A 27,363-nucleotide genomic window follows, 5' to 3' on the forward strand; every position below is an offset into this window, starting at 1 on the left:
GTTTCTTCCTCTACAGTGCTAGGAACAACCTTTTTTCTTTGTGATTAAGAGATCAGTAGACACAGTACATTTAGCAACCAGTGCTCATCTTAGAAACTCCCTGGAAGTTCATGCATCCACCAGCAGAAATTTACTGAGCACCTGACAAATGCTAGACAGCATTTTAAATGTTATATAACAAAGTCCCTGCCTTAAGGGTGCTTATATACTTGTAGAGGCGGAAAATAAACATGTAAGCAGACGTTGTATTTAGACAGTGATGATAGCAATGAGCAAAATAAAGAAGCCATGGGTAGGAGTGATGGAAGGAATAGTTATTTCAATTAGAACACAGGTTCTAGCTAGACATGTGTCATCCCAGCACTTAATGGGCTGAGGCCAGAGGGCAGAGTTTGTGACCAGCCTGTGCTACGTAAAACACTATCTCAAAATAAGTAAATAAAAAATTTTTAATACATATACTACTACATATGTATTCTTTTAGCTTTGGCTACATGTTAGAGCCCATGGGGTGGTTAGCATTTCCAGTATGTTGCTTGGGCCCCAAGTTCGCTGCACCAGAAGCTTCAGGGTGAAGATGAGGATTTTTACAAGTTCTGTGTTTCTGGTGCTGCAACATGCTAGTGCTCCAAATACTGAGGACCTTCTAGAGAGGCTACTCTTGGTGGAGCAGGCAAATGCCACAGCCTTGAGAATGGCCAGTGGGCAGCACTTTGGAGACCAGGGAAGGTAGGAGATGGAGTGACCAGGCAGCCAACACATCAGGGTCCTTCCAGGTCCTAAGGGACTGTGAGGAGGGTATTTCAGATGGGGGGAATGTGAACTATATCCGACTCCTAGAACAGAGGGGCTGTGGGATCATTTATACCTGAGAGTAGGTGAACTATAATAGGCTTTGAGGTTAGGCTAATTAAACTCCTCTGTATGTGAGTTGGTGAAAGACAAACAAAATGGTTTCTCCATAGAATATGGGGGACATACAGCATGTTTCTCATGACACCCCATTCATCATTTCTCACATTATGTATGTTTACAGAACATGTAGCAACATCACCTTGTATGACTCTCGTGGCTTCTCCTTTGGGTGACTCACCTTAGTAGGGCCTCCTACTTTTATGTAGCCTGCTGGACTTGCCTCTGGCTGTGCCAGGCCCCAACCCAGGCTGAGCAGCATGGTGCACTTCCTTGCCCAAGGGAGCTTACCTCATCCAAGCAGCACCTTCTCTTTGTCCTTGATTCATATGGGAGCTAATGGTAGGGACCAGGATTTACTAAACTTTATCCCTACTGCCTAGTACACTGCTGACATTTAATAAATGCTTATCAAATAATTGACTTAAGAAACAGGCATGTGTGACTGAGCAATGCATCGACTGATGGACTGTGTATACTCCAGTGGAGATTAAATGTTTATGGATATCATATATGTCTTAGTTTGTGTGGTACTGTGATAGTCACACACTGACAAAATCCCCAACTGTGCATTGCTCAGAATACATTTCTTCTGCTGGGTCATTCATGACTGTATTCTAAACCCAAGGCTTAGTTCTTTACACCAGAGAAGGTTTGGTTCATATTCTATATCAACAGACTTGTTTAGTTTGATTTGTAGTTAAGCTAAAGGAAGAAAAAATTAAATGGATTGGGCTGGGATATAGCTCAGTGGTAGAGGTCTTGCTAGCATAAAGTCTACAAATCAACTTAGCTTGTACTAGGTTCAGTGTTGTGGTTTGAGCGGTCTTCCTCAAATGGCCCAGGCATCCCTCCCCTACCCAAACTCCCAGAAGCCACCTGGATTCTTGGCCATGGGGGAGACCAAAGCCATATTAAAAGCTAAGGTTTCAGTAGCCCACCAACACAGTTGGCAAGGAAACCTGTGTAAACCCAACACAGAGTTTTAAAGGGCCATGGAGTTTGATTGCTTGCAGAGAAATGAAAACCAGGAAAAGATCCTTAAGGACCAGAGTGGGAGAGGCAGCAGGAAAGGCAGTCTGGGCTTCACAAGCGATGCTTACCCACCGTTAACCCCAACAAACTGAAGGTTCTTTTTGGTCCCATTACCTCCTGCACGGAAGCCATATTCTTTCTTTTTCATTATGGATTTAAGGCTGGTCGACGGGGAGAGCTCTAGGCAGACACAACATCACAGGTTAGAATGATCTAAGCAGCCAAACCAGGACTCTTGCTTTAAGGTGTGCAGGTTGCAGGCATAGGAAGATGGAGAAAGGAATATGGGGCCAGAGAATACAGACTAAACTTTTTAGGGCTCTAGCTAGGGGCACTTTTGGTCAGTGTTGGTAGAACTGTACCAGTTAGTGATGTCCTTCTGTGTGTGGAGGACAGAGCAGAGGTACTGGAGCACTCTCACAGAGAATCGTGTGCCCTTGTTATTTCTACCTTACAGCTGGGAAATTTGAGACTCAGACTTGCTCAGGGAATGACAGGACAGGAGAATTCGGGTGTTTGGACTTTGGTCTAGCACTTGTCTCTGCTCAAGAACACTTCAGGAATCCTTCCTAACTAATGTGCAAGTTACCACTTGTGATATGGGTCTATTAATGGAACTGGGCTCATGACAGAAATCTGAACAAGGTCACAAATCTTGTGCTGTGCTCAATGGCAGAGGAGACATTTCCCAAAAGGCATGAGTAGAGCTAGTACCAAAATGAGAAAGTGGCCAACTTAAGACCTGTAGTAGGAAGCCAATTTATATGCGGGAGCACCATGTGGGTCCATGCTGCTCAGGAGTGAAGAGTGTATGACTTGTTAGTCATCACTCCTCAGCCAAGGATTGGCTTCTGGATGTGAGCATCTCTCCTTCCTCCCTTCCTTCCTCCCACACCTCCAAAATATTCCCGATCTCGATATAATGTTCATTTAGATTCAGGCTAGAGAAACATCCAATGTGAGAAAGCCAGAGACGAAGGCAGGAATTTCAAAGCCCAAAGGGAGGCCCAGGAAGAGCAGCACATAGGCAGTGCCACCCTTGGCAGAGACATAATCTTTACATAATGCAAACGAGGTTAGGTTACCTCTGGACAGACTCAGTGGTGAAATGCTTAAGGCTCATGGCCTGACAAATAGCTTTCCCTCCCTGGCACTTGCTAGCGATACAACCCAACCCTACGATAAGGACAAGAGTAGTGGTACTGGCCTCCATAGATCGGTTTTTATTCCCATGGGTCCCTTGAGGTGCTAAACTCTTCAAAACAAAGCACTCATGCAACTATATGGCCTGTCTCTCCAGGTTGTATACAGGAGCAGTTTCCCTGTTGTGGGCATCAGTATTTACCCGGTGGGGCGGAGGGCTGGGGGGTAGGCTCTTTTGGGCCTGGGGCCTGGGCAGAGTATGCAGACATCAGCAGGTTGAGGGAGCTGAGCAGCTGGCTCTGGATGCTGCTGAGCTTGGAGGCAGGCTGCTTGATGGCACTGGCCAGCTCTGGGTACCCATGCTCCAGGCAGCCCCATTGCTCCTGTAGAAGTTCCTGGATCGTCTTCACATACTGCCCAATTGTGGCATCTGTGGAGGATCTTAGGGGCCTTCCTGGGTGGTCCTCTCCTGGGAGTTCTGAACTGCCCTCTTCCCTGACAGCTGGGGCAGTCTCCCTGTCACTGCTCCAAGGACAGCCACTCTCTTGCTCAGGGCCCTCTTCTTCAATCCTGAGTTCCATGGAGAGGCAGCTGCATAAGGACGAGGTGAGGACCTGCTCGGGTCCCTTTGGCAGTGACAGCTGAGGTGGCAGCACATGCTGTGTTGCTCTCTGATTCCCTTTGGTATGACTATCTTTTGTCCATGGGAAGCCATTCTCTTCTGCCCTAGACCCCCAGCATTCAGAATCTGTGATGCTTAGGAGGTTGACCTCAACACTCTTGTCATATGATTCCCGGGTTAAGAGTTCATGAAGAGGGTCGGTGTTCACCATGGCGTCAGCCTGGCCCTGGGCCTCTCTGGCATGCTCCTGGTCAAGCTTTTCTTCTAACTGGGCTACAGTGCACTCCAACTCTTGAATCATCTGTTCCCTAACCTTCATCTCCTTTTCCTGTTGCTGGAAGGCAGCTCTGACCTGAGCCAGTTCTGCTGTTCTTTCTGACAACTTGCTCTCAAGGGCAGAGACCTGCTGCTTTAGGCTGGAAATCCCATCAGCTTCTGTCCCAGACAAGCCCAGGCTTTCTTCTGTTACACAAATGCCAATGCTTCTCACATCCACCTCTATGGGTGGTGGGGGTGGGATCTCGCTGATGTTGAGCTCAATTTCTTCCAGGAGGAGCTCATTTTCAGGGATGGGTGATGGCAGAGGAGGTGGGCTGGGTGTCGAGGAGCCTGGTGTGAACACCACTTCTGCCTCTCTGGGGTGATGTTGGTCCTCCACATCCTTTAGAACCCCAGGTGCATTCTGGGATAAGGAGGGAGGGCCTGGCTGAGACTGATGGTTTAGAGCCTTTACCTCACCCTCTGCAGGCTCAGCCCCCTCCCAGACCAGCCCCAGGTCTCCCAGCTCCCTGCCTGTTGGATGGGAGGATGCTTGTGGGCTGGAGCTGTGGAAACTTGCGAATCCTTCTGCAGGACCAAAAGTGCCATCGCTAATAGTGCCTTCGCCCTGGAGTGGAGGGAGGGTAAAAGGTTGACCAAAGCCAGTGCTCAGGTTGGCCTCCTCGGAGGCCCGGTTTTGCAGCAGTGTGGCTGGCATGCTGGACGCTCTCAGAAGCTGGGGCCGCCCTCTCCCACCTGTCAGCTCAGCATCCTCAGAGGCACCAGCCTCCAGCTGCCTGGTGGCCTCCGCCAACAGGGCCCTCCTGTGGCAGTTCAACTCACTGCCCCCCACAGAGGCCTGTAGAGAATCATCAGTTAGTGGCAGTGACTGGGTTTGATCCTGTGTCCCCAAGGACATCTTCCTCAGCAGCATGGGAGACCAGTTTTGCTGGGGAAGAGTGGCACGAAGGCGAGCCCCACTGTCGGGAAGGCTGAAATTTCGAGGCAAAGTGCTAAACTTGGCTTGCTTGGCCCTTCTGTGGATAGGAATCCTTTTGATGGTATTTCCCTTCTCAATGTCATCCACATACTTTAGGAAGTCCAGGTCCAAGTGAAAGCCATAGGGGGTCTCCACAGAGTAAGGGTGGCTCTTTGGAGAGTCTTTCTCTTCATCCCCTTGAGCAGGCTGGTCCTTGGCTGGGAGACATAAACCACACAGAAAGAAGCATTAAGTTAAAACGATGCCCTGAGCTCGAAATAAGTGATGTCGAGGTGTCCACATACTCTGTGGTTGTGCTAGGACATGAAATCTACCTACTGCCCAGGAAAACAAAACTGTCTCATCCTATTTTTCTAGCTTGAAGATTATATAACTGCCAAACTGAAGTCCAACAATTTGCCAAAGCAGGGTGTTAGTTGGCAATTGTGGATATGGGAGAGTCTGAAAGATGAGGTACACAATTGTCCAAGTAGTAGAAAAAAAACTAGCATGCCTAAACCAGGTACTAGTAGATCTTCCAAAAGCTGGAGGCATTGATGAGTTATACCTTCTACATCATTTAAGCTCCTCAGAGGCCCGAGCTCTGGGCACGTGAAGATCAGAGAGAACTGGAATGAGTGATCATGCACAGTCAATATTCTTCCTCCCCTGAAACTGCTTAGGGCTTAACAAACATGAATTCCTCCTTCAAAAGAGCCCACCAAGTAAGGAAATAGCACACTCCCAGGGCCTGAAGGAGACCGAGGGAGGAGAGTCAATGAAGGTCAAAAAGGACACAGACATACATGTTCCTAGAGGTGTGGCTCCATGGCATTTCAGGAAAGCCAGAGTGTGTAATGTGTGAGTGACATGGTGGAGAAAACCAGGAGAACAGAATGAATATAGGCTCTGGAACTCGGCCATACTTAGGTTCTGTGGCCTTGGGGAACTAACTTAGTCTCATCATGTACACAGTGGGACTAAGAACAGGTAAGAAAAGATTTTTGTGAGGCTGAATTAACCAGTAGTGGATACAATGGGCTGAGTGCAATGCCTAAAGCATGATGGCCATTCTACACATGTTCAATGTAACAGTCACTGTCTTTGTAGAAGCCCCAGATAGAGAACCGAGACTGAGCACTGTATAAAGTGGCAGCAGTTCAATTCACTTACCTCAGCTGCTCTTATTGAGCATCTATGTGTCAGCTGCTAAGCTACATCCCAAGGAATCAGAGGTAAGTTAGGGACAGCTCCTGCTGTTAAATGATTTAAGATCAAGTAGAGAGGGACCATGAAACACAATGCAATATGATAGAGGTAGCTAGATAAATGCTCAAGGTACAGTTTTCTTTCTTATTGTTCCAGTTTCTCCAGAGAAATTTTTTTTCTTGGACATGGAGGGCAATTTTGCCTGCTAAGCGAGGGAAGACTTCACAAATGTGACATAGGACTAGTGCTAAATGAACACAGAAATTTGCCAGGGCAAGAGGATAAAAGACATTGCAGAAGTTTGTTTCTATCAACTCCTGCCCTCATTAGATACCATATTAATCCTACATGGAGAGGTAGGGTCTATTTCTGCACATCTTTGAATCTGAGCTGGTCTGTGACCTGCTTGGACCAAAATAACATGGCAGAAATGATGCTGAAACAATTCTAAAATGAGGTAATAAGAACACTGGCATTTCTACTCGGGTATCTTAGAATACATTTGTGGTGGGAAACCTAGCTACTAAGTAAGAAATCCAGTTTCTCTGAGACTGTCATGATGTGAGGAAGCCTAAATTGCCCTAGAAAAATGCCATGTGGAGAAAGAAGGAGAGGAGGGGAATAAGGATGGAAGACAGGAAGAGGGAGAGAGAGAGAGAGAGGCATCTGGACAGTCTTTAGCTCTTCTAGCCTTCTTGGCCCAGATGTTAGGCATGAGTATAAAGGTGACCAGAAAGTTTCTGACTTCAACTATTAGAAGAACCACACATGAGTACCAGTCAGCTGAAGCCACATCAATAATCAGTTACTGTAGCAAACCACCAAGGTTCGGAGTGGTTCACTATGCAGCAGCAGGTAGCCAGGACAGATGTTCCCTAGGTAGATGTTAGAGAATGGGCCAAAAACATGAAGATGTAACATTACACTGTGTGTGAGGGGGTCTGTAAATATGGCTGATATGGCCACAACTGAAAGTGTGGTATAGAAGAATGAGAAGTACAGAGAGAAAAAGTGGGAAAGGTAAGCAAGACCTGGGTCATAGAGCAACTTTTATGCACATCAGCAAGTGCTGAGATTACTCGAGGTAGTGGAAATCACTCTCCTGCTGCTGTTTTCTACCTGCTGTCCCAAGGAGTGCTGTCCAGCCTCTGCTCTACCACACTTTTCCCTGACATCATAAAGCTTCCCCTTGAGACTGTAAGCCAAAGTAAAGCCTTTCCTCCCATCACCTTCTTTTGGTTTGGTGCTTTATCCCAGCAATGTGAAGGCAGCTGCAACAGAAAATTGGTACCAGAGGAATGGAGGTGTTACTTCTAGAAACCTGGAAGTGTAGCTTTTGATCTTTTGGAACTGCTTTGTGGAAGGAATATAGAAGGATTTGAAACCTTGGCCTAAGAGATTCCTTGAAGCAGAGTTCTGATGGATCATTCTGATGAGAGTTAAGAGACCTAAATGCAAAAAGAACTATGGACTGTGAGGCTTGGCATTTGAGGGGAAAGAGAACTTTGCAAGAACTAGGTTAAAGGCAGTTTGCGTGAGAGGCTAGTTGTGCTCTTTCCATGTCCTGAGAATTTAAGCAAAGTTGAATTTAAAAGTGATGGACTGGGCTGGAGATATGGCTTAGCAGTTAAGGTGCTTGCCTGTGAAGCCTGAAAGCTCATGCTTGAATCTCCAGGTCCCATGTAAGCCAGGTACACAATGATGCAAGTGTACAATGTTACACATGTGCACAAAGGGGTACATGAATCTGGAGGTCATTTGCAGTGGCTGAAGGCCCTGTTGTGTCTATTCTCTCTCTCTGCCTCTATCTCTCTCTTTCTCAAATAAATAAAAGAAAAAATATTTTTTAAAGTAATGGACTGATGCACTTGGCAGAATATAGAGCAGAAGGATATGCCACAGACAGAAATGTAAGTTTCTGGCAGGAAATAGCAACCAATTTTAGTTGTAATTGCTTGAGAGATTACTACCACCATTGAGACTGAGCCAGAGGTTTTGCATTGTGACTATAGGAAGAAAGCTGAAGGACTTTTCCTGCTTTTCAAAGTCAGCTTTATTCCCTCCTGGATTAATAAATTTGATAGCCTATCTGGTATTATGGAAGTATAACAAATACAGGAAAGAGGGGGGTCATTGGATTTGCAATGTGTTTTTTGGAAATAGCTACTGGGCGAGGCAGAATTGTTGGAGTTCCTACATGAACACATGATGGAGCCATGAGAAGGAATCATGGGTTACAGTGGTGACTCCACGATTTTGGAGATGTCAGGACTATGGGATGGCTTCCAAGGAGAGCTGCTGGCTTGGGATGGACTATTCCCTAGCTTTAAGCAGCTTAGTTGAAGGAGCAGAATTGTAACCCCAAAGACTTCTTTATGTGTCCCAGATGGACACAGAACTGCAGGATTTGATATTTGCCTTGCTTGTTTTTAGATCTTACATGGGTTCAGTCTTTTCTTGTGACATCCAATGCCATATTTTGCAGTGTGAATCTTTATCCCATGTCTTTATGTGTACTTGTGTTTTGGTTTTACAGGCTTAGAGTTAAAAAGACAGACCTTGGACTATGAGGATGTCTGAATAGTGTTTGGATTGATAAAAACTATGGGAACTTTTAAAGTTGCACTGTATGTCTTTTTCTTTATAAGAGATCATGAGTCTATGGGGACCAGAGGTGGAATGTGGTAGTTTGAATCAGACACCTCCCCCCAATAAACTCATGTGCTTTGAATGCTTAGTGGCAATTTTGGAAGATGGAGCCTTGCTGGAGAAAGTGTGTTTTTGGGGGGTGGGCTTAAGGGTGTTATAGCCAGCTCCCTTTTGCCAGAGCTTGGTTCATTTTACTGCTATTGTTTTCCACCTGCTGTGACAGAGGTGATGTCCAGCCTTTGCTCATACCATGCTTTCCCCTGCCATCATGATTCTTTCTCTTGACACTACAAGCCAAAGTAAATCCTTTCCTCCCATCAGCTGCCTCTGGTTAGGTATTCTGTCCTAGCAGCAAGAAGGTAACTGCAAGAAAAAATTGGTCACTGACAAGGGAGTGACTTGGTCAAATATTTTTGTTTGTTTTGAGAGGGTTTCACTATGTAGCCCAGGCTGACCCTGAACTCTCAATCCTCCTACCTCAGTCTCTGGAGTATTTGGATTATAGGTGTGCAAAACCTTGTCCAGCTCAAAAAGAACATCTGATATGGTTAAGGAGAGGGAAAGGGATGGTCTTAATGGTACAAATAATGTGGTAGCTGGGGCACTGGGGGGCGATGACAACCTGAAGCTATGTGCCCGGCTACCCTTCTTTCAGTAAATCACATGCCTGCCCAATGACTCTCTGTGCCTAGGGATGTGCAGTAATCTCCAGAGAGCAGGACAAAGCCAGCTAGACACAAGGAGACTGAACCTGAACATGGACACACTGGAGCCTGTGTGCCATCAGCCATCACTGGGAAGTGGATGCCAAGTAGAGCTGTGGGCCTAGGACAATGGTCCCACCCCAGCAGGTTAGGATGAGCTGTGCTCATTCACATGATGGTTCCTGTCAGCTCCCAGTGCTTCTACTGAAGCTCCCTAGGCTTCAGGGGGACCAGGATTAAATGTGTGTTGGTACCCCGAGATCTCCACATCAGACCTTATCTGTCTACACAGATTATTTTCTTGCTCTGCTCCCTGGTCCCAAGGAGGCAATTCCAGTAAATGAGAGCAGTCTCTGTTGCTGTTCTCTATTAGTTGTCTAAGTTCCACTCAGCTATACTCTTAAGCCCACGGACCCACTGAGAAACCTCTTGAATTAGAGTATAGAACAAAGAGGAGGTATTTGTCTAAAGTTAAGTACAGAGATCTATGGCCCAGAAGCACATCCATCTCTTGGAGAGAGGCTGCATCGTTTATCCACGCACTGCCTCTACTCAGTAGCAATGTGCTGATTTCCCCAGTGGATTCTGGGAGTGGGACCAGAGCACAAGTTCCTGACAGCATCAAGTAAGGAGCAGTGGATCCAAAAGTAAGATCTTGATTTCCAGTCAAGATGGTGGCCTTCTTACCATGCTTCAGCTCCTGGGGTGATATCAAAAGGCAGCAAGATCCAAGGAGAAAACCATCCCTCACACTTCAGCCAGGGCCCAGGTGAAACCACAGAGGAATTGGGGAGATGAGCAAGAGCGCTGCTTCCATGGTGAGCCTGACAATCAGCACCACGCTGAAGGAGTCAGATGCTGAGGATACTCAACACTTACCAAAGCAGGGATCCAGAAGCACGTGAGAGCTTAACACTGAAGTAGACATAAAATACACCCACCATGGCTCAAGGAATTTTACAAAAGAGGGTGGAAAGATTGTAAGAGTCATAGGAGCACATATCTAGAGGCATTTCCCACACCCCACTAACCACTGTGCTTATAATGCATAACCCACAACCCCATGAGGAATATCAGCAACCTCACTGAGGCAGAGAGGAGGTAAATGATGGTACCAACACATGATGTGTCCAGACAAAGTATATATATATTTAAAATTTTTATTTATTTATTTGAGAGTGACAGACACAGAGAGAAAGACAGATAGTGGGGGAGAGAGAGAATGGGCGCGCCAGGGCTTCCAGCCTCTGCAAACGAACTCCAGATGCGTGCGCCCCCTTGTGCATCTGGCTAACGTGGGACCTGGGGAACCGAGCCTCGAACTGGGGTCCTTAGGCTTCACAGGCAAGCGCTTAACAGCTAAGCCATCTCTCCAGCCCAGTATATATATATTTAATATATGTATATTTTATTTTGTTTATTTATTTGAGAGAGAGAGAGAGAGAGAGAGAGAGAGAGAGGGCATGCCAGGGTCTCCAGCCCTGCAAACAAACTCCAGAGGCTTGTGCCCCCTTGTGCATCTGGCCTACGTGGGTCCTGGTGAGTCAAACTGGGGTCCTTTGGCTTTGCAGGCAAATGCAAATAGGCAAAAATAGTCATCTCTCAAGTCCCAAATTATATTCTAAGAAAAAATTTTAGAAAAGTAAAATCTTTTACCTGGGAGCCAATGGAAACTAAATATGCCTGAGACTGAGAAGTTCTCAAGGATGAAACACACACGCGCACACACACAGACACACAGAGGTGGGGGGGGAGAATAATCTATCATGTGGCCAGCCTGCCACCCTCTACACTCCTATTTTTCTCCCAGGACAAAAGGAATGTTGGACCTTGCTGGAGCTTTGGCCTTTCTGTGGGGAGATCTCTCCTCTTGTGAGTTCTACTTGGTGACAGGTATGCAGGAGCTCAGAATTCCAGGTGTTGGGCCAAGATAATAATTAGAATGGTCTCTGTTCAAAATAAAATTCAGATCAGGTAAACCAAACTCCTACCTGAGTGTCTCTGGGCAAAGTATGCCTCAGTCTCTCCATCTGTAAGGTGGAGATAATGACACCTACCTTTTGGAGTGATTGTGATTATTAGAGAACATGCACAGAGTGACTACTCAGTGAGGATGCTCCAGACAGAGAAGGGTAACTTCTGATGGGACAGGAATGGATTGACCATGGACTCTCTCCCTGAAATATCGAATTCTGTAAGGAACACAGTCTTGAAGGGGTAGTAGTGTCAAAACAAACAAACAATAACAAAAATACAGAAAAATGAGTCGGGGCATGTGGTGACTTAAATTAGACGCCCCTCATAAACTCATGTGTTTTAAATGTTTGATCCCCAGTTTATGGACATTTGGGAGGTGAAGCCTGGCTGGTAAAGGTGTGTCCCTAGGGGTGGGCTTTGGGGTGTTATTGACCAGCTCCCCCCTTGCCAGAGCTCAGCTCACTCTCTTGCTGCTATTTTCCATAGGCTGTGGCAGATGGTGATGTCCAGTCTTTGTTCTACTGACTTTCCTGCCCCCCATCCCCGAGGTAGGGTCTCACTCTAGCTCAGGCTGACCTGGAATTCACTATGGAGTCTTAGGGTGGCCTCAAACTCACAGTGATACCTCTGCCTCTTGAGGGCTGGGATTCAAGGTATGTGCCACCATGCCCTGCTATTCTACTGTCCTTTTTCCTACCACCCCAAAGCTTCCCCTTAGACTGTAAGCCCAAATCAACCCATTCCTTCCACCAGCTGATTTTGGTCTGGTGTTTTATACCTAATTTTTTTTTTATAATTTTTTTTTATTTATTTATTTGAGAGCGACAGACACAGAGAGAAAGGCAGATAGAGGGAGAGAGAGAGAATGGGTGCGCCAGGGCTTCCAGCCTCTGCAAACGAACTCCAGACGCGTGCGCCCCCTTGTATATCTGGCTAACATGGGACCTGGGGAACCGAGCCTCGAACCGGGGTCCTTAGGCTGCTCAGGCAAGCGCTTAACCGCTACGCCATCTCTCCAGCCCTGGTCTGGTGTTTTGTCCTAGCAATTAGAAGGTAACTACAACAGGGCAGAAGCAAAACACAAGTTACAGGAGATCCAGAGCTACTGGGAATTCCCTTGCTCTGAAAGCATAGTTGATTGGTAGGCTTTTGTGGTTCTTTAAATGTATGTTCCCCACAGACTCACATATTTTATTAAAGCTTGTAACTAGGGTCTCCAGCCACCTGGCTGGGGGCACATCACTGGTGTGGATCTGAATCCAGACTAATGGTGTGCAGGGAGGTTTCGAGCTCTGGCTGTGCTTGTTTGTGGTGCTGGCTGCTGGTGGTGTCTCTCTGCTTGGATTTATGAATGGGAGCCAGCTGTTTCTGCCATTTGATGGAGCTTCCCTGGATCTGTAAGCTTGAAATCAATCCTTTCCTCCCATAAACTGTGTCTGGTTTGGATGTTCACCCCAGCAGTGTGGGGCTGACAACAACAGCTTTTGAAACTGATCTACAAACACAGCCATTAGCCTAACACACATACCAACTGTCACCTCAAAGGCACAGTGAAGCACGGCAGGTAAATTAGTCCATCAGAGGTCATCAGAACAACTGTCTACAGTTGGTTTCAGAAAAAAAAGGGGGAAATATGAATTAAAAAGAAAGTGACTAAAAACAAAGCTGGGAAGAATGGGTATTGAATGAATTTCTTCAAAAGAGACTAAGATAGCAAGGTAAGCTTTTCCCTGCTCTGCCTTCACTCTATGAGATGCTTTGCCTGTCTTGAGCTATTGTGGGTGATCAGCCATGAGGAAAGCAGAGATATTGAAGATGCTGAGCAGGGGCCAGTGAGGAGAGCTGGCAGGATGACAGGCCCCCAGCAGTGGGGGATTAGCTGGGACTCTGCAGGGCCTCGTTCAGGGAGGCACATAAAAGTAGCTTTCTAAGAATAGCAGGCTCTTGAAATATATGGAAATGCATCTGAAAAAAAAATCAAGAGACAGGAAGGTCCTTAGGTCCAGCACCAGGAATGGCCATGTGATGCCAAGAGAACTAAGGCTCTCCTGCTTCCTGACGCTGAGTGATCTGGAAAAGCATTTCATTGGAAGTCAGGAGACTGAGGTCTAGATCATGACATGCAGCACACTTCTCATGGGAGGCATTCTCTGTGTTACAGCTATCACTCAACAATTTTACTTGTACTATCTTAATTTTCTACCAGTCCTCAGAGATCATATTAATGTCCATTAATAGATAAGATATGAAAGGCAGCTTGGAACAACAGACTCAGTATTACACCACCCCTTATAATCTCCTACCACTACCATGGACTGGCCTCACGGGCAGCAGCAAGCATGGCACAGACAGAAATGTATGTACCAGTTGCTCATTGGGATTTGCCTGTTCTTGCTGTTCTGCTATGATATGAGGACATGCCCCACCTATACACATGGCCGTGTCATTACTGGTGGCCCACCAGACAAAGCTCATTCTAAACCACCCAGTCCAAGCCAAGCCACCCTGAAGATCACATGAATGAGTGCAGGAAAGACCAGCCAAGCCAGCTTGAATGCTGATAACTTGTATAATCTTTTCAGCAATAATAAATGCCATTTAAGGCACAAAAATTTTGGCTTTCATAACCTCATACTGAATACCAATAACCCCAGTGAGGAGAACCCTCAGGGAAAGTGGGTCTGGGGGAAGGGAAATATAAGACTATAACCTTTGTAAAATTAATTAATTAATTAATTAATAAAAAAACACAAAATAAACTGAAATTATTTAAAAACATAAATTTTGACTTTTGCATCTATGGGACCTTTGTCACCTTCCTCATTATAGGATAAGGAGGAAAACTCTGTTTCTTTTTCTGTGATTGGATGAGCAACTGTTCTTGAAAATATACATGTCCCATGTTTTATATTTTGTGAGACTTCATTTTTCATTCTCTATCTTCTGTAGTTTACACTTGAAGCACATGTTTGGATCTCTCACCCAGCACTGCTGTTTGGGCCATGTCTCCCATAGGCATCTCCAAAGCTGTTCCGGGTTTATGGTAAGCATCCCTTTCTAAATCAAGTACCCCTTAAACTAAGGACTAGAGAGCATCCTGCCTACCACCAGTCTTCTCCATTGTAGACATGCAGCCCTCAGCCTTCTCAGGCACTCTTCATCCACTGAGTCTATGCAGTTCTGGTGAGTTCTGAAAGAAAGGAGAGAGAAATGGAGTCTCATTATAATTAGGATAAGTATTAGCTGAGAAAAATCAGCACCAAAGACCACCTCTGCTTTTCTCCTGGGGATGAGGATGTGTATTCATGCAACAGTAGCAGTAGCTAGATATTAAAGGAGGTTCTTGGCCCAACCCATCACCTAGCAGTGGAAGAAACAGGCTAAGTAAGTTCTCTGTCCAAGGTCTCTCAGCCTATTAGTGATGGTGCTGGAATCAGTCTCAGGGCTTTCTGACAACCAGCACCATGCTCTTTCTATAATACCTACCCCCAACCTGGCAAGATAATTACAATCCATCTTAAGAAAAAAGATGATCTGTGACATTCTGATCGAACAGAAGGTCAAGATGAGACAACTTCCAGACTGACAAGAGTTGATACCCAGGGATGATTTCCAGCCATGGGTAAACAGGGGGAATCTCAACCCTCTGAACAGAAATGCTACCCCAACTCTGACTAGTGAACCTTGTGGTTGGACCACCAATTCCTGGGAGTTTCTCTAGCTCTTGTCCTATTACATCAAATCACCCAGGAAACTGGCTGTTCACGTCACTCCACACACATCAGAAAAACGAATTCCACAGCAGTGGAAGCAACATTGTTTTAGGAATTCCAATGTGATTGACAACGAATTGCAGACCAGAGGGAGTGGCTGGGAAACAGAGTGAAGAGAATGAAGAGGGATCCCTGATACGGGTGTCTGAGGATAGGAAAAGGGAGAGTCCATGGATAACTGAAGGAGAAATATTAGCTGCCCAGTTAGAGAGAAATCCCAAGGTCTGTCCATCAGGAAGTCTGGCATAAACTATGTGAGCACTGCTTGAGCCTCCAATGCGCGTGCTGTAATTCCTGCCTTGGCCCTCCACCATTCTGTACCAGCCTGTTAGGAGCCACTCCCTCCCCAGTATGACGACTCTCCAAAGGGCAGACATGCTTTGCGGGAGGAATGCCAGCAGCACTCCTCACTATAATCCAGGTAGGATCAATTTTACTTTTTTGTTTTGTTTTGTTTTTGTTTCTAGCTAGTATCTCACTCTGGCCCAGGCTGATCTGGAATTCACTATCTAGTTTCAGGGTAGCCTTGAACTCACAGGGATCCTCCTACTTCTGCCTCCTGAGTACTAGGATCAAAAGCATGAGCCACAATGTCTGCCTTACTTTTACTTTTGTTCAGACAGGGAAACTGAGGTGTGATAGTTGCTGAGCCTGCTCAAGGTCACCTAGCGAGTGAGTGTTGGAACAGAGCATGCTCTCAAGCTGAGTCAGATGGGTTACGAACATTTGTCTCCCCTGAAGGCCAGCCCCGTGTACCTAGTGCTATGGCTGCCCTTCAGACCCTTGCTTATGAAGGGACACGGTTCTGCTTCACTACCCACGTGTGAAAAACCTCTGGGCCTAAAAGGAAAGCCCTGTCCTTCAAGGCTGGACACCAAGGGCCAAGGTTGTACTTTTGGAAGAGAAGCCGCCAGAGGCCTCTGTGTGCAGCTGGACCTGTGACTGCAAAACTCTCAACAATGTCTGAGGACGCTAGTCAGACTTCCTGCCTTTAGCTAGAATTAGGAACTCAGCCCAGAGGGGATCAAATGACTTCAAGTAATTATTACTCATGCACACATTAGGTCAAATTTCAGTAAAAAGAACTCTACAGAGACTTCTAAGATTTCTTTTCCACTTGAATTTTACTCAAATGAATCACCTCAAGGTTATAGATAATCAATGGAATTGACAGCCCCATTCTCTGAGGAGGGGCTCTATAACTTTTCACTCTGAAGGACTGTAAACACAGGAAGGAAAGGAAGGAATTCACTGCCTCCCGGTGCTGCCACCCTCATTCCAGTCTTCTCTTTCCTCCACGAGCCTTGCAGCAGACACCTGGGAGGTTAGTAAGGCAGATTCCTTGGAGCTGGGTGGATACTTGAGGTTCGGTGAGTGAACAAAAGAGTAAGGATGTAGCATCACATGCTACTTGGTTGGCTGGACTAGACAATAGGAAAAGAGCTTTGCCGGACAGAATTTCCCCTTTACAATGGACTTTACAACCCTGGGGTGAGGGCAGGGGGCGTTCAAAGCTTGCAGGTGGAGCAGCCGTTCATCTTCAGTTCAAGCTGCATGCTTGGTGCGGTGCATTTTTCAGTGTCTGCTTTATAAAGCTTCTCGTTTGTCTGAGGCCTGTCCTAGTCTCGGGAAGCCCCAGTTAGGACCTGGTCTTTCTCACTAGCTCTTTGGCATTCTCAGTGTTCTAGTATATATAACTTTCTCTTTTTCTAGCTCTACTCTTGTCCTTATCTGCAAGCTTGTGAAGGTTGGAATTGTTATAAGACATTCCTGTATCAGCCCCAACTTCCCCATCTAAAGCATGTTAGGCACACAGCACATGGTTTTATAAGAAGGGAGTTAACATCCATCTTCAGATTGAACCCATGCTAGACACTGGCTCCAAGTGTCATTTCTCATATCCTCCCTGATCACACAATCCTGGGAAACAAGTCTAATTTATGACTGGGGACATGAAGGCACCCAGATGCTCTGCAGCCAAAGTTCCCCAGCTAGTCGGAGTAAAATGGCTTGTATAATACCATCATTCCACAATCTTTCTTTTTCAATTTTTTAAAAAATATTTAATTTTAATTTATTTATTTGAGAGAGAAAAATGGGCAGGGAGAGAGACAGCAAGAAAAAGAGAGAGAGACAGAATGGGTGTGCCAGGGCCTCCAGCCACTGTAAATGAACTCCAGATGTGTGAGCCCCTTGTGCATCTGGTTTACGTGAGTCCAGGGGAATTGAACCTGGGTCCTTTGGCTTTGCAGTTAAGCACCTTAACCACTAAGCCATCTCTCCAGTCCTCTGTATTTTTTAAAAATTAATTATCTGCAAATATAGCGAAAGTGAAAGGAGAGAGAGACAATAGGTGCTCCATGGCCTCCTGCCACCACAAATGAACTCCAGATACATGTGCCACTTTGTGCATCTGGTTTTATGTGTGTACTGAGAGACTGAACCCAAGCCATCGCACTTTGCAAGCAAGTACCTTTAACCATTGAGCCATCTCTCCAGCCCCCACAGTATCCTTCAAATCCCATGTGGCAGCAAAGAGGCAGGGCCTGAGGCTACCTTTCAAACCCACCAAGGCAGTCAGTGTCAGACAGCAGTGAGGGTCCATGCTCCAGCAGGCCATGTTAGTAAGGGCTTCAGAGGGCCCACATTCCATGCCCAGCTGCATGAATTTCTCCAGGTCAGCCATACTCCTGCAACATTTTTACCCCACACCTTCTCTTCTCTACATTTACTCCTTTTATGATGCAATTTTCAATCTCATTTAACCTCAAATCCAAATGTAAAGAAAGCTTCCCTTCATCCAGAAACCAAAACCTAGTTTTGCATATTTGTTCCCTTTAAACCCCTCTTTACTCGGCGACAATAAAAATGCTGCTTTTCATCCTATAGCAGGCTGCATGCCAAAATAAATAGCACCTGGGATTTCCTTGAAAAGAGAGCTTGGCTTTCTATGTAGCCTCAGTGCCACAGAATTCTTGGAGAATTCAAACTTACAAAGTCAAATATTTAGCAAAGTGGCACACCGTGCCACAAACCTTCCTGTCTGCGCAGGACCACTTGCAAAGACACAGCACTCTTTCCCAAAGAGAAAAGAAAGCCCCTCGTGCCTGACATGGGTCCTGCCAAGATGACGAGGGACTCTGACCCCAAGCCTCAGAGTGCAATGTTCTCTGTGCAAAGAATCAGCAGCATCCAGCAGTGCTGCCTATCATGAGGGGCTGAAGCCAGGCCAACAGAGGAGGGAGACACACTCCTAGAAGATTCTGCCTACCCAGGTTCTTTGCCAGGCTCATCTGCCGACAGGAAAGAGAGAACTCATGCTCAGTTAGCACAGTCTCATTGACTGCATCTCGCTGCAAGTGTCTGTCATTTCTGCCTGCACTGCAGCAGCTGGGGCCGGAGCTTCAGGAAGAATAGAAAACAGTTGGGAGGCAAGCCATGCTCCCAGCACCTTCCCCATGCACCCCCACTTCTCCACCCTGCACAGCAGGAAGGACTCCCTCCCACCACAGCCAGCTTGGGGGCTGCAGCAACAAAACTAATTTGGACAAGCTCAGCACAGCCATGGTCTGCTTCCCAGCTGCTAAAGGACTCAGTCAGGTGATCCATGCTTGAAAAAACCTTGCTGGAAAAGCAAACACTGACTTCCTTTTTGCTCTCCAGAACTGGCAAGCAGGGTCAGAAAGAAACTCACTGCTCAAAAAGCTCACACTGGGTCTTGTAGAAAGAGGGAGAAGGCTCACATCCTTCACTGGCAAAGTTAGCTTCTGGAGCTGCCCGTCTTTTCAGAGAGACTCCAAAACCATACACACTTCCTGATGCCTCCAACTCTGGAAACTCCTCTGAGCAGTCATTCCTCAGCATGCATTCCTCCTTCCCCTGCAGCTGAGCCAGCTCATTAACAGAATTATCCCCGCTGAGGATGCAGCCACATTAGGACGCGGCTCTCTTCAGGGCAGCACCACTGTCTTTCTGGCTCATCTTTAAATGCAGTCTTTCCTGCTGCCTTCTCAGAGTCTGGCACCAGCAAGCCTCTGATCATTAAGTGACTAGAAGTCTGATGGCAGGGTGGCCTGGAGACAGCGATGCCCTGTGACTTCCCAGGGCCAGACTGGCAGCTCCTGCTTCCTGCTGTTCCACCAATCTGATGCCCTTGAATACCAAACCATCCCTTTGCGTTAAGAGGAGAAACGAATACATGCTGAGGTGATCAGGTTACTGTCCGGTGGCTCCAGCTCCTTGCAGGGTTTCACCGCGGCAAGGACCAACAGTTTGGGAGGGGTGGGTGGAGGAGCCAAGCAGAAGTGGCCAGATGAGGGGGCAGGCAGGGGAAAGGTCTGGCCCAGAGTGGCTGTAGCCCTTTGATCAGGTGGAAGGTGGGAACCTTGGCTCTTGAAGCCTGGTCCAGTGAAGTCCTGAGAGCCCTAGGCTCCTTTCATACAGGCGCAACAACAGAGTTAGAACTTCCCAGAGTTCTTGCAAGAGGCTGCTCTAGGAATGAAGGCCCACTGGTGTGGCATGCCAGAGACACCTCTGACATTCACAGACATTGCTGGGGTGTTTCCAAGCCCTGGAAGGCTCCTGTCTAAGCTAGGCTAAAGTTGGTGCTGGCACTGTAACCCTGAAACGCTACCTGCGTCTCTCTGACACACTTGGAAAGCACTTCCTGCACCCAGATCCAGGACTAGTGTTTCATGTTCAGGTAAAGAAAGTGAGATCGCTAGTCTAAGTGACTTCCCTTGGGTCTCCTAGGAGTAAGATGTATTAAGGTTGGACTCTGGGTTCTCATTATTTCCTCTGAAGATTCCAGAACATTTTTGCTTCACCAAGAGATAAGGGCATTTTCTGAAGGGCACAAGATATGTGATAGCTGGTAAGACTATGAAGTTGGCTTTAATGTGTCTCAACTGTTAAAATTATTTGTTTATGTTAACTAAATACAGAGACTAACCTATCAGAGTAAAAAAGGATAAGAAAAGAATATGGCTTGAATGCTAGGGTTGTATGAAAATATATCCAAAAGCAAACTGCACCTTGAATACATTTGAAAGGCTCATTTGAAAGACTACCTCCTCCTAAATGGGTGAGAGAACAGTGAGAGACATAAAAAACTTCCCTAGAAAGAGGATGAAGAAAGGCCTTTCATTTGTTTCAGGCCATAACAGCTCATGACCCTCCCCTCATTTCTTTGACTAAGATGGGCATGGTTTTTCCCTCTCCCAGGATACATTCTTTCTCGTTCAAATAAAGCCGTAGGAGGCTACCCCAGGCTGCACTTTCAACAGTCTACTTGGAGTGCTATGCTCTGGGGTCAGCCTCACCAGTCCTGCTGCCCTCTGAGCCTTGCTCATGCATCCCCTCTCCAAGTACAGTGGCCATCTCCTGCCACTTGGCCCTCTACAACACAGTGTACCATTTGTATTGTTGTTTCAAGGTCGGGTCTCACTCACACCTGGAATTCACTAGTAGTCTCAGGGTGACCTCGAACTCACGGCGATATTCCTACCTCTTCCTCTCAAGTGCTGGGATTAAAGGAGTGTGCCATCATGCCCAGCCCTCCATTTATATTCTAATGGCTGCCCCTGGGTCTGTGTTCCTGATGCCCACCACAGGCTAGCTGTTCCAGAAAGCATGTGAAACTGAACTTACCCACCATTCCTATGATAAATGTGACAGATTCCCCAGGGGAAGCCCCTTGCCAGGGGAACACTTCTGCTCCAGGCCTCTCAGCAGGGTAAAGAAAAGTTTGGGGTGGAATACGGTTATCAGAAGCTGGGGAGAGGAGTGGTAAGAAAAATGTGGAGAGTCCATCAATGGCACAATGTTAGGGTTAGATAAGATGAATATATTCTGGTGTTCTGTGGTACAGCTGGTGAATAGAAACAGCAGTAACACATTTCATATACCATTAAGAAATGGTGGGCTGGAGAGATGGCTGAGCAGTTTAGGCATTTGCCTGCAAAGCCTAAGGACCCAGGTTTGATTCCCCAGTACCTACATAAAGCCAGATGCACAGGATGGCACATGTGGCTGGAGTTCATTTGCAATGGCTAGAGATCCTGGTGTGCACATTCTTGCTCTCTCTCTGCCTTTTTCTATTTCACACTCTCTCAAATGAATAAAATATTTCTTAAAAATGGGGGCTTGAGAGATGGCTTAGTGGTTAAGGGACTTGCCTGTGAAGTCTAAGGACCAAGATTCCATTCCCCAGTACCCACATAAAGCCAGATGCACAAGGTGGTACATGTCTATGGAGTTATTTGCAGGGGCTGGAGGCCCTGCCATACTCATTTTCTCTCTCTCTATCTGCCTCTCTCTTTCTTCCTGTCTTTCAAAAGAAGTAAATACAAATAAATAAGATATTTTAAAAAAATTACTGACTTTTGTGGTACATGTACCCTCTGTCTCATGATGGGAAAAGATGAACTGTATAGTCCCCAACAGGGTGGGGGATAGGCAAGACTTAACCTCCCTCTCTGCTGTGTGTGCTTAAGCAGCCCCCTTAGGTTTTTGCACTTTCACCAGGAATGCCGACTCTTTGACAGTCCCAGTGATAACACAGGGCAGAGGAGAGGTGTGTGTATCAGGCACACACCAACCAAAACAGCATCTCTACTACAATGAGACTCTTCCCAAAACGCTCTACGTCTTGTAAAACCAAGAGGCCAACAAGCACATGAAGAAGCAGGAGCAGAAAACGCATAAAAGAAAAAAAATACAAATGGTTACTATCTGAAAAATTCTTGTTACAAATAAATCTTTTCCATTTTTCTTTTTTTGCAGTGCTGGAACTGAACCCAGGGTCCTGAGCAAGCTAAGCCAGTGACCTAGTACTAACCTACATCATCCGTCCATTTTCAGAGACAGGATTTCACTTAGTTACTCTGGCTGGCTGGGAACTTGCTCTAGTCCAGGCAGGTCTTGAACTCATGACCCTCTGCCTTCACCATCCATGTAGCTGAGATTATGGGCCTGCATCATCAAGCCTGGCTCTCATTTCCTTTTCTTCTTGGAAAATATTTTATTTAGGGGTTAGGGATTTAGCTCAGTGGATGAGCACTTGCCTAGCAAGCACAGGGCTTGGGTTCAGTCCTCAGCACCAAAACAAACCAAAGAACCCATGAAATATTTATTTACTAGAGAGAGAGAGTGAATATGGGTGCACATTGCAAACAAATTCCAAACACATGTGCCACTTTGTGCATCTGGCTATTATGTGGTTACTGGGGATTGAAGCTGGGATGTCAGGCTTTCAGGCTTTGTAATCAAGTGCCTTTAACTGCTGAGCCATCTCATTTTGTTTTCCTTTGATATCAGCCTTTGTTGTACATCAGTTATTAAACTGAAATACTAATAATCTGTACTTACTTTGGCTGCTTGTGCATTAGTATCATGGCTAGGAAATTGTTACTAAATCCAGTATAGGAAGAAACCCCACCATTTTCTTTTGTGTGTCAGTTTTAGACCCATTTTGAGTTAATTTTGTATATGGTGTAAGATTAAGGTTCAGCTTCATCCCTTTGCATGTGAATGCTCAGTTTTCATAGCACCATGTGTTGAAAAGACCACAATGTATTTTAGAACATTTTAACACTTTCTTTTTTGACTTTTTGTATTGCTTTTTAAAAAATAATTTTATTGATCCTCCCCCATCCTTCTCTTAGTCTCTTCCCCATTCCACTCCCTATAATTTGTTTTTTTACTTACATTACTATATACAATACCATCCCCTAAATTCCTTCCTTCTCCTCCCTCCCTTATAGCCTTTTTCTAGCTAACTGGCCTCTGCTACCGAATTTTGGTTCCAGCTCATACACAAGTGTAAACATTTGTAGCTAGGATCCACATATGGGAGAAAACATGAGACATTTGGCTTTTTGGGTCTGGGTTACCTCAGTTAGTATAATCCTTTCCAGATCCATCCATTTCCCTGCAAAGTTCATAATTTAATTTTTCTTTACCACTGAATAGAAATCCATTGTGTAAATATGCCACATCTTTATTATCCATTTGATATTCTGAATAATACATATGAAACCTTACTTTTTTTGGATAATGGCACATCCAGAAGCCATAGATTGTTACTAGGAAGTTTTCAGTGCCAGGGATGGAATACCTTCCAGTGAGTTGTTGGCCAGGGAGGTCACTGATACCCCAAAACATTACAGGCTATTGCCACAACCGTTGGTTTCCCATGAGTAACAGAGGGTAAGACCCTATTGCTGAAGACTTCACATGCTTGGGCGGCAAGGTGCTGAGCTGAAAACCTTTCTGTAGCCCAGCCAACTGAAAGTTGGAAAAAGCTGCACTGTATGCAGGCCGATGAGAGACAGAAGTCATCAGCAGTGAGAACAGTGGACACTGGAAGCCTCAAGTTTGGCCAGACAGGCCAATGACTGAATGGGTGCAATAAAGGCATATCTGCTCTGGGGGAGACCAACTGCTCTCTAATTGGATTGGAGGCCAATGGGAGGGAATACATGCCTAGTACTGAAAACCTAATCAAAAGCCTATGGCAGGGGAAGTCATGAGACTTAGGGGTATAAAGCCTGCTCTTGTTTGGCTAACTGCATATATTATGCTCACCAAATTGCCCTATTAGCACTACACTTAATGTTCATATTCATATATTAATGCTACTCTCACTTTTGGTTAGAGAAGCTTCTTTTTTCAGATGGTGGTGACCACTGGGATGACCCAAAAGATAACATAGTGCAGAGAAGAAGTGACAGAGGAGTGTCCAGCCCTGAAACATCTCTATCACACCTTCCAAGGCTCAGGGTCCATTGCAGAAGAGGTGGCAGAAAGAATGTAAGGGCCAAAGGAAGGGCACCACTACTTACAATGCAACTGTCCAGACAGAAATTGGCCTCAATATCCATAACCTCACAGTACCTAGCAATAAATTCAGAAGACCCTCATAATAGGAAAAAAAGACAATGACACCAAAATAAAAGACAGACCAATGTAGAGAGGGAGGGGATATGACGGAGAGTGGAGCTATGAAGGGGGAAGCGGGGGAGGGGAGGGAATTATCATGGTTTATTGTCTGTAAGTATAGAAGTTGTCAATAAAAAATTAAAAACTAATTTTATTTATTTATTTGCAAGCAGATAAAGATAGAGTGAAGAGAGACAGGCAGAGAGAATGGGTGTGCCTGGATCTCCTTTGTTGCAAGTGAATTCTAGATACATGTGCCACTTTGTGCATCTGCTTTATGTGGGTACTAGAGAACTGAACTCATGTCATTATGCTTTGCAGACAAGCGCCTTAACTGCTGAACCATCTCTCCAGCCTCCCTTTTCCCTTCCTAAAAAAATATTTTTATTTATTAGAGACAGAGAAGGAAAGAGAGTGAGTGAGAATGGGTGCACCAGGGCCTCTAGCCACTGCAAATGAACTGTAGACGCCTGCGCCACCATGTGCATCTGGCTTATGTGGGACCTGGAGAATCAAACTTGGCCTTTTTTCCCTTTTGAGACAGGGTGTTTCTGTATATCACCGGCTAACCTCAAGATCCTCTTGCGTCCATCTCTCAAGTGCTGGGATTACAGACACATGCCATTGTGCCTGGCTAGAATACTACATCACCCTAAAAATAAACCCCATACTCATTAACAGTCATTTCCTATTTCCTCCACCTTGTACCCGAGCCCTAGACAGTAATGAATCTAACATATTTTCTTATTATTTGTTTATTCTAGACATTTTGTATCAATAGAATTATATAACAGGTGCTCTTTTGTGACTGGCTTCTTTCAATTAGTATAATGTTTTCACAGTTCATTAGAACTAGAAAGGATTTTTTACAGTTCATCTAATGTATTTTCAAGTGAGGAAAGGGACATCCATGGCCCACAGCATATTACTAACACTCCATACAAATGACTAATTAAATATTTTCTTCCCTAATGACCCTTACCCTAGAAAACATCTGCATGCCCAGGAGATGTAGAGCATTCTTGATGATAGCCACACTCTAACCCTCTCTAGGAGGATTTTCAATTGAAATCTGCACTTACATAGTACCACTCAGCTAGCCACTCCCCACATTGTCTTTTGCCCAAACCCTACGTGTCCCTGTCGGCCCACTGGGTCTCATCTCCCTCAGGAAGCCATCTTGTGAGCCATTCCAATGTAACTCTCAAATCCCAGGGTAGAGAATCTACATGGGGACACAAAGGATTAAGAATCCAATTTCCAGACAGAAGAGCCTTTTACTAATTAAGAATGGTTAACATTACTTGGGCTGGAGAGATGGCTTAGCAGTTAAGGTGCTTGTCTGTGAAGCCAAAGGACCCATGTTTGACTCTTCAGGTCCCACCTAAGCCAGACACACAAGGTGACATAAGCATGCAAGATTACACATGCACACAAGGTGTACACCACATGTCTGGAATTCAATTTCAGTGGCTGAAGGCACCGATTCTCTCTCTCATAAAAAAATCATAAAAACAGAAAAAAAAGAATAAGTAACATCACTTAAAACTACCTCATGGTGGGCTGGAGGGATGGCTTAGTGTTTAAGATGTTTGCCTGCAAGGCCAAAGGACCCAAGTTTGATTCTCCAGGACCCACGTTAGCCAGACGCATAAGGGGGCACACATATCTGGAGTTCGTTTGCAGTGGCTGGAGGCCCTGGCATGCCCATTCTCTCTCTCTCCCCCTCTTACTATGTCAAATAAATAAATAAATAAAAATATTTTAAAAATCTGCCTCGTGGTACCAATATGTGTAAACCTTCTGTCACTAAAGCAATTAAAATTTAAATATTTTTAGTTATTTCTTTGAGCAAGAAACAGCCTCTATCCATTGCAAACAAACTCCAGACATATGTACCATCTTGTGTATCTGGCCTTACATGGGTCCTGGGGAATCAACCATGGATTCTTTGGCTTTGCAGGCAAGTTCCTTAACTACTTTAAGCCATCTCTCCAGCCCAGGTAATTAAAATTTAAAGATAAAATACTTATTTGGGGGGTATGAAGAGAAGGCTTAGTGGTTAAGGTTCTTGGTTCAATTCCCCAGGACCCATATAAGCCAGATGCACAAGGTGGCACACGTGTCTGGAGTTGGTTTGCAGTGGCTGGAGGCCCCGACACAGCTGTTTTTTCTCTTTCTCTCTCAAATAAATAAATAAAATATAAAAAAAATAAAAATATTTATTTTGGCTCATGATGGATACATGGCTTTCAGAAATCTGCTCTGGCTCATGATGGATACATGGCTTTCAGAAATCTGCTCAAGGGGCACCTGCAATGAGCACAGGACTGAGAAATATCACTTAGCTCATGTCCAGAACCAATATCCCACAAGTATGCCCTAAAATGACCTAACTTCCTGTCAATACGCCCCACCTCTTGTTTCACCATCTCCCAGTTACATCACTCAGGGACCACGACTTTAACACATGGGCCTAAGATATAGGATCATCTTGTTCTGCCATCTCCTTTTGTCATTGTACAATTATTAAATGCCTCCTGCTGAACCAGAACTCCTTAATGGAAAGAACCAAGACTTCCTCCTGTGACTCCCCCCATAGTATCCAGGGGACTTTTTACTTTTTGGGCCTATGTTTTGCATGGTCCAGGCTGGCCTTGGGCTCACTATGCAGCCATGGATGAGCTTGAACACCTAACTTTACTTCCTCCACCTCTCAAATGCTGGAATTGTAGGCATATATCACCACTCCCACCTTCCAGGGTCTTAACAGAGCCCTAGAAATGTCTGGGCTCCTTAAATATACAATTCTCACAGCAGAGTCCCTGGACCAGTGAAAGAGGGTAAGTTTCCAAAGGCATAAATGGATTCCAAACTTCTCTCTTCCTAATCGTAAGTGACTTACATGGGATTTCAATTTTATAAAAACTAACAACAAAATATGTGGGTCTGGGCTGGAGAGATGGCTTAGCGGTTAAGCGCTTGCCTGTGAAGCCTAAGGACCCCGGTTCGAGGCTTGGTTCCCCAGGTCCCACGTTAGCCAGATGCACAAGGGGGCGCACGCGTCTGGAGTTCGTTTGCAGTGGCTAGAAGCCCTGGCGCGCCCATTCTCTCTTTCTCCCTCTATCTGTCTTTCTCTCTGTGTCTGTCACTCTCAAATTA

The 27,363-nt window shown here is 45.6% G+C and overlaps 1 protein-coding gene across 2 annotated transcripts in view; it reads right to left on the reverse strand.

Annotated features, from left to right (window-relative positions):
• Kank4 (KN motif and ankyrin repeat domains 4) overlaps window positions 1-27,363 on the reverse strand; it is a 96,098-nt gene that overhangs the window by 42,153 nt on the left and 26,582 nt on the right. The window contains exons 2-4 of one of the 2 annotated variants that reach the window (XM_045149720.1): window positions 14,594-14,678; window positions 3,293-5,167; window positions 2,016-2,127 (exon numbers count right to left, since the gene is read on the reverse strand). In XM_045149720.1, the coding sequence (XP_045005655.1) occupies window positions 2,016-2,127; window positions 3,293-5,167; window positions 14,594-14,618 (2,012 nt within the window). In that variant the 5' untranslated portion in view covers window positions 14,619-14,678. Of the gene's footprint in view, window positions 1-2,015; window positions 2,128-3,292; window positions 5,168-14,470; window positions 14,508-14,593; window positions 14,679-27,363 lie in introns of those variants that run through there. The other variant, XM_045149719.1, reaches the window with a different exon arrangement.

This window comes from Jaculus jaculus, chromosome 5 (assembly GCF_020740685.1).
Source record: "Jaculus jaculus isolate mJacJac1 chromosome 5, mJacJac1.mat.Y.cur, whole genome shotgun sequence".
Lineage (NCBI taxonomy): Eukaryota > Metazoa > Chordata > Mammalia > Rodentia > Dipodidae > Jaculus > Jaculus jaculus.